This window comes from Tupaia chinensis, unplaced genomic scaffold (assembly GCF_000334495.1).
Source record: "Tupaia chinensis unplaced genomic scaffold, TupChi_1.0 Scaffold000067_1, whole genome shotgun sequence".
Lineage (NCBI taxonomy): Eukaryota > Metazoa > Chordata > Mammalia > Scandentia > Tupaiidae > Tupaia > Tupaia belangeri.
In genome coordinates, this window is record NW_006159526.1 from 4,983,619 (window position 1) to 4,991,576 (window position 7,958).

The 7,958-nt window shown below is 42.3% G+C and overlaps 1 protein-coding gene and 1 non-coding gene across 2 annotated transcripts in view; both read left to right on the plus strand.

Annotated features, from left to right (window-relative positions):
• The window catches only part of SAE1 (SUMO1 activating enzyme subunit 1), a gene marked incomplete in the record, with an annotated part of 108,085 nt that overhangs the window by 44,436 nt on the left and 55,691 nt on the right, over positions 1-7,958 (plus strand). Inside the window, 1 exon segment of the mRNA XM_006142177.3 lies at positions 5,193-5,298. Within this exon segment, the coding sequence (XP_006142239.2) occupies positions 5,193-5,298 (106 nt within the window).
• Positions 1,869-1,941, plus strand: TRNAV-UAC (transfer RNA valine (anticodon UAC)). The gene has a single exon. It is a non-coding gene; the product is annotated as a tRNA-Val (tRNA).

Sequence of the window (7,958 nt, forward strand, 5' to 3'; positions counted from 1 at the left end):
TTTTTTTTTTTTTTGGCCCTAAGTGTGTTGTAGGGTGCGTGTACGCACACTGGCTGGTGAGAGAAAGATAGGGAAAAGGAAAAATAATCCTCTACAGTGTTGGCCGTGCCACAATCCTCCTCCTCCATTCTCTTCTTAGGTGGGCACCACGCACACACATGCACCCAGAGGTGTTATTGAAGCCACTGGGTCTGGAATGCGAACCATGGAGTCAGTCATGTGGGATTTAGCCTTAACCACCATGCCACCTGACTGGCCCAAAAGATTCTTTTTTTTAAAGAATTATTTAAGTTTATTTATTTATTTATTTTACTTTGACCAGAGAGAAAGTAAGTGAGAAAGCAAGCCGCCAGGTTCAAGACTCCAGCGTCATTATCTACTACGCCACCTGCCAGCCCCAGAAGATTCTTTTTAAAGTTTTATTTCTTCCATGAGAGAGGAAACAGGGAGTGATTGGGGACGTAGAAAGAGAGACACTAATAGGGTCTTTATGTTGCAATCTATCCCTAGTCTCCGCCAGGCATGATTACAGGCAAATTCCCTTCCACCCTAGCGTGGAGACCTTGGGACATGAATCTAGGACCTTGTCATATGGCCTCAACATTGCCAATATGTTCTCCTACACCATCAAGGCTGGCCTAAAATGCTTTCTAAATATTTTACATCCTGAATATTTATAATTATATGTCAATTTAAAAAAATGAACAGACTGCTCTTATTTTTTTTTTTTTTTTTTTTTTAAAGAGATATTTTGCTATAGGTTTCATGCACTCGCCAGAGAGACAGAAAGGCAGAATAAAAATAAATCATCCCCAAGGGAGGATGGCTATGCTGCAGTTCGTTCTTCTCCATTCTCCTCTCAGGATTTGGGGCACTCATGCACACGTGCATGGCATGAGTTTCAAGTTGTTGATTGGCCACGTGGGAATTCATCACCTTAACCACCTGCTAGCTCCAAAAGAATGCATTTTAAAGTCATAGACTTCCAGGTCCCTTTCTTTTTTTTTCCCTTGGAGATTTTATTTTCTTTTTAAGTTCTTGCTACAGGGTGTGTGCTAGCCAGAGAGAAAGAAATATCACCTCCCAGGGTGGGTGGCCAGGCTATAATCCCTTCTTCATTCTCCTCTTGAGATTTTGGACATGTGCACTCATGTGCCTGGCATGTTTCCCAACTCACTAGGTCCAGGACTCAGACTGCAAAATTGGCCACTTGGTATCCAGTCATCTTAACCACCATGCCACTGTCTGGCCTTTTGGAGATTTTGATTGAATAGGTCTTGAGAGTGGACCTAGAAACTTATAGTTTTATTTTTATTATTTTATTTATTTATTTATTTATTTTTTGGAGAAGTTTATGCTATAGGGTGCGTGTGCTCACCAGAAAGACAGAGAGAGACAGAGAGACAGAAAGTGAGAAACCACACCCCAGAGGGGATCGACGCTGCAATCCCTTCTCCTCTCGGAATCTTGGGCATGCACATACACATGCCCAGCGTGAGTTTAAGCCACCGGGTCTGGGACTCGAACTGTGGTCGACTACATGGGAGTCCAACGACATAGCCATTATGCCAACTGCTGGTCCCGAAACCTGTAGTTTTAAATGTTGTTTCATTTTGGATTTCCATTCACTTTTCTTCTTTTTTAATTGCCAGATGGCACGTGTTTTCACTAGAGGGAGAAAGCAACCTCCATTGAACCACGATCAGGCAAAAATCCTTTTTCCTCTATTCCTCCATTCTGTCAGGATTTTAGGCACACTTGTACATGCACCTGGTGTGTTTTTCAAGCCTTCAGGACCAGGGATTCAAATCATGACATGCTCATGTGGGATCCAGCTCTTTGTATATAGTGCTTAACAGATATACTGTGGTTCCATAGTGTAGCGGTTATCATGTTTGCTTTACACTCAGAAGTTCCTGGGTTCAAGCCCCAGTGGAACCATTAGGATGGTTTTCCTTCCCTTAAGGAACCAGCAGGCGGCATGGTGGTTAAGGCACTGAACATTCCCACATGGCCGAGTGTGGTTTGAATCCTGGACTTGGTGGCTTGCTGTCTCACTTTCCCACACTCTCTCTGTCTCCCTTTAGTCAAATTTGAATAAATGAATAAAATAATTCTTTAAAGAAAATTAGAGAAAAGATGTACTGCAGGGCCAGTCTGCCATTCATCTTTGTATCTAGAACTGTATCACCTGTTACTGATGTTAATCTATTTCAAAAATAAGTGTATAGTCCCAAATGTGGGAAATAAGAACATGTTGAAAGTATGAATCCTACTACCTGATAATGCTTGTAATGCTCTTTTCTATAGTTTTCTTACATAGATACATAACAAAATTGGAGTACTAATTAGCTTACGCTAAAACATATATGACATACACATACATAAACAGAAGTACTCATATATGTAGTTTTGTCTTTTGTTCTTTTCACTCAATATGTATTCATACAGACTCCCCAGATCTTTACATTTACCTTGCGGATATAGGAAAGTTTTAACTATTCTTCCCCTCTAAAGTTTCTATTAATTTTAGTCTGTGAAATAAAATTGACCAACTAGATTACCAAGGGAAAAAAATCATATTGTATTAAATGTGCACATATAAGTACTGAAAGGAGAGCCCGTTAACTGAAGATGTTATACTATACAGAAAAAACAGAAGCTTAGGGTTAAGCTAAGGAAGAGTAAGATGAGAAAATGAATTGATTTGGTTTTCCTAGCCATGTTCAGACCGCTATTCGTTGCTTCCTGTGCCTCGGCTGGTCTGGGGAGCTCAGGGAAAGCTTTGCTGATATAAACAGTTGTAGATTTCCTGGTGTATTCTGGCTCCCCACAGAGAGCATGAGTTTAGATGGCTGCATAGGTTTTCCTCTGCCTTGCTACAGTCTCTTTAACCAATCTCATTGCATTGAGGTTATAGCAGTTTACCAATCTTAAGTGGGTCAGCATAACCTCATAACTTGTTAGTTGATAGACTTTGTGGAGAACTAATCCTTCTTTTTTTTAATTTAAAAAAAAATTATTAATTTTAAATTTATTCATTCACTTTTTTTTTCAATTTTATTTATTTGTTCATTTATTTTAATTTGACCAGACACACACACACACACACACACACACACACACACAGAGGAGTAAAGTGAGAAAGCAAGCCACCAGATCTGGAACCTGAACCGTGGTCAGCCATTTGGGAGTGTCCAGCACCTTAACCACCACGCCACCTGCTGGTACCGGAGTACTAATCTTTTATATTTACTGATGGGCTTTTTGGCAGATGAAAAGCAGTTTGGATCCTATGTAGTAAAAATTATTTATTGGAAATCTAACCTGTTCAGCTCCATGCCTTTTACTGTTGTCCCTGGATACTTATACCCATTTGGGGAGAGGAAGTCAGTTATTTAAGAAGGCTTGTTGGTACCAGCCGTTAGCATAATGGCTATGTCACTGAACTCCCATGTAGTTGACCGCAGTTTGCGTCCAGGACCCGGTGGCTTAAAACTCAAGCCAGGCACGTGTGCGTGCGTGCCCAAGATCCCGAGAGGAGAACGGAGGAGAAGAGATTGCGGTGTGACCATCTCCCCTGGGGGGTGATTTCTCGCTTTCTGTCTATCTGTCTGTCTCTCTCTGTCTGTCTGTCTGGCAAGCACATGCGCCCTCCAAAAGGGCAAAAACCTCTCCAAAAGAAAAAAGAAGGCTTGTTACTAATCTTGTTGGATCAGATTGAAATCCTTAAACCCAGAATTGTCAGTTCAGGAAATAGATAGTAGAGGGGAGTTGGTCATGCCCTGTAGCATGACCCAGGACATGGAGAAAGAAAGGAATAAACGAGATTAAGTTCCTATTCACTGGGTAGAGAGTGAATGCTACCACCTGATGGATACTGGAAGGTGTCTCATCTGAAAGTGTCATTCCCTGGAAGTACTGTCAGGTATGTTTTTTCTTATAAACTCCATACCACAGATACTACCTTTTCATCTGTCCTACTACATATTAGGTGCCTTAAGTACATCTTATTTTATTTTTAGTAGTTATGAGTGACAGTAGTAGGCATTAATTGGAGTAATACTGTGGTAGTGCAGAAGTTTGAATCACTCCTGTAATTGAGGAGATAAATACCAGGGCATTTGGGGAACCCAGGAAGGAGTAGGAGTTTGGGCCTTCCTTTAGAACTCTGCCATTAATGTGACTCTATTCTGTTGGGTTGTCAGAAAAGTCAAAGATGTGTCATGACTTTTCAAATGACCCTTAAACTTTAGTAGTTTCAACTTCCAGAAAAGAATCTGGCCTGGCTGGAGCCATATACGTACCTCATTGTCACATGAGGTGTGAGGGCTAGTCCATGTTACAAATAGGACCACTGGTACGAGCAGATAGCTTAATGGATACGTCACTGGACTCAACTGCGGTTCGAGTCCTGGGCCCAGAAGCTTAAAACCCACCCCAGGCGTATGTGCTTGCATGCCCAAAATCCCATGAAGAGAATGGAGGATAAGGGATTGCAGTGTGGCCATACCCCTGGGGAATGATTTCTCACCCTCTGTCTCTCTGGGGGGCATACATGCCCTATAGCAGAAATTTGGGGGGGGGCAACGAATTATTAATTTAATTTATCATTATTATTATTTTTATTTATTTTCAGAGATTTTTGCTTTCGGGCACATGCACTCACCAGAAAGACTGAGAGACAGAATAAAGAAATCACCCATGTGCTCAACAGAGTGAGGTAAGCTGCCAGGTCTGGGACATGAACCATACCCGACCGTGTGGGAGTCTGACACAACCACCACATCACCTGTTGACCCCTGATCAGTAAACTTTTAAATAATGAAATTTCAGGGCCATTAAGTGGTTGGTGATTAAGGCACTGGATTCCCATATGGCTGACCACAGTTCAAGTCCTGGACCTGGCAGCTTGACAATCAATCCAGGTGTGTGTGCGTGCATGCCCAAAAAATCACAAGATAAGGATGAAGGAGAATGGATTGAGGTGAGGCTATCCCTTCTGGAGGTGATTTCTTATTTCCTCTTTCTCTCGACTCTCCCTTTTGAATGTGTACACCCTATGGCAAAAACCTAAAAAGTAAAAAATAATAATAATGAAATTTCTCTGAGATGGAAAAGGGCTACTGCCACTTTGTGATTTAACACCATAATGTATTTTATTCTTAAATGGTACTGCCTTCTTTTAACAGAAGGTGGTCTTCTGTCCTATTAAAGAAGCACTGGAAGTGGACTGGAGCAGTGATAAAGCGAAGGCCGCTCTGAAGCGAACGACTTCTGACTACTTTCTTCTTCAAGGTGAGGACTTAGAGCATAGCCTCCCCAGGGATGGCTTTTGGCTCTGATTTCTGCAGATGTGACTACAGAGTCCAAATGGTTTTGCAATGTTTATTCCCTGTCAAATTTCTCATTAGGTAGTTCTCAGTGACCACTAGAGAATAGCAGAGGGAATAGGGATGAGCTATAGTTTCTATACTTTTTTTTCTTAAGAATTATTTTATTGGGGACCAGCAGTTAGCATAATGGCTATGTCGCTGGACTCCCACGTAGTCGACCGCGGTTCGAGTCCCGGACCCAGTGGCTTAAACTCACGCCAGGCGCGTGTGCTTGTGTGCCCAAGATCCCGAGAGGAGAATGGAGGAGAAGGGATTGCGGCCTGGCCACCCCCCCGGGGGGTGATTTCTCACTTTCTGTCTGTCTCTCTCTGTCTGTCTGGCGAGCACACGCACCCTATAGCAAAAACCTCTCAAAAAAAAAAAAAAAAGAATTATTTTATTTAACTTTCTTTCTGTCTTTATTTATTTACTTTAATTTGACTAGAGAAGGACAAAGTGAGAGAGAGAGAGAGAGAGGGAGAAAGAGATGGTGGGAAAATGAGAAAGTAAACTGCCAGGTCCAGGACTCGAACTGCAGTCAGCCATGTTGGAGTCCAGCATTGTTAACCAACATGCCACCTGCTGTTGTTCTTTTATTATTGTTGAAATGACCTTCCTTAAATGCTGAGCCTGACATAATATTGCCACAAATCAAGCAACTTCTTTTCACTACTTTGCTCTCTTACAAATTCTTCTTTGGCTTAAAAATAAGTCTCACTTTTGTGAAAGTTTTATTTCCCTTCTTTTTTAAAAAAAGAATTTATAATTTAATTTTATTTATTAATTTATTTTAATTTGACCACGAGAGACACACAGAGAGGGAGAGAGAGGGAAAGTGAGAAACTAAGCTATCAAGGACCGGCAGTTGGCGTAACGGCTATGTTGGTGGACTCCCATGTAGTTGACTGAGAGATTTTTCACTATAGGGCACATGTGCTCGCCAGACAGACAGAGAGACATAGAGACAGAAAGCGAGAAATCACTCCCTGGGGGGGATGGTCACGCCACTGTCCCTTCTCCTCCATTCTCCTCTTGGGATCTTGGGCACACACACACGCGCGCCCAGCGTGAGTTTTAAGCCACCAGGTCCGGGACGCGAACTGCAGTCGACTACATGGGAGTCCAGCGACATAGCCATTATGCTAACTGCTGGTTCCCAGTGATTTTTCACTTTCTGTCTCTCTGTCTTTCTGGAAAGTGCACATGCCCAATAGCAAAAACCTCTCCAAAAGAAAGAAAGCCACCGGGTCTAGGACTTGAACTGTGGTTATCCATGTGGGAATGTCCAGTGTCTTAACCACCATGCTATCTGCTGGTTCCCCCCCCCCTTATTATAATAGCTCCTTTTCAGTCATTCCTTGTTGGTGTTTAGGGCCTGTAGCTAAGTGCTGGTTAACATCTTGCTGCTCTTCCTGTGCTTGGCACTTTTAATTTTTAAAATAATAGTCACGAAAAATATACATTGGAAACATTGAGTCTTTACTATACGCTATACGTTCTTTTACAAACAAGGGAACTGAGGCACAGGGATTAAGATTATTCATGTTCTCAAGATTACCTAGTAAGTAAATGTAAAAGTCCCATCTATTAATGAGTGTAAAAATCATCTATATTGGGACCAGCAGTTAGCATAATGGCTATGTTGATAAACTCCCATGTAGTCGACCACGGTTCGAATCCCAGACCCGGTGGCTTAAACTCACACCAGGCGCGTGTGTGTGCGTGCCCAAGATCCCAAGAGGAGAATGAAGGAGAAGGGATTGCGGCATGGCCATCCCCCCGGGGAGTAATTTCTTGCTTCCTGTCTCTCTATCTCTTCTCTGTCTGTCTGGCGAGCACACGCGCCCTATAGCAAAAACCTCTCCCCCCAAAAAATATCATCCAGATTGGGGCCAGCAGGTGGCATAGTGCATAAGGTGCTAGACTCCTACATGGTCAACTATAGTTCAAGCCCCAGACCCAGTGGCTTGAAAATCACCAGGCCCAAAAATCCCTAGAAGAGAATGGAGATTGGCAATGGGACTGTGGTGTGGTCATGCCCTTGGAGAGTGCTTTCTTGCTTTCTGTCTCTTCTGTCTTTCTCCGGGGAGTATATCTTTATGGCAAAAACCTTAAAAAGGAAAAAAAAAAATCTGTATTTTAGAAAATACCCGAAAAGGTGGCCAGCAGGTGGCCTGGTGATTGAGGCACTGGACTCCCACATAGCCAACCGTGGTTCTGGTTCTGGTTTTGGACCTGGCAGCTTGCTTTCTCACTCTCCCTTTCTGTCTCTCTCTGGTCAAAATTGAAGAATAATGATAGTAAATAAAAATATTTTTAAAAAAGGGGGCCAGCAGGTGGTGTAGTGGTTAAGGGCACTGGACTCCCACATGACCGACCGCAGTTCGAGTCCTGGACCTGGTGGCTTGCTTTCTCGCTTTTTCTCTCTCTTTCTCACTCACTCTGTCCCTCGCTAGTCAAATTAAAAAATAAATACACAAATAAAATTAAATAAAAGAATTTATAAACATTTTTTTAAAAAGAAAGAAAATATCAGAAAAGCCGAAAGAAGAAACAAATCACCTAGATATTTTGGAGGTGTGC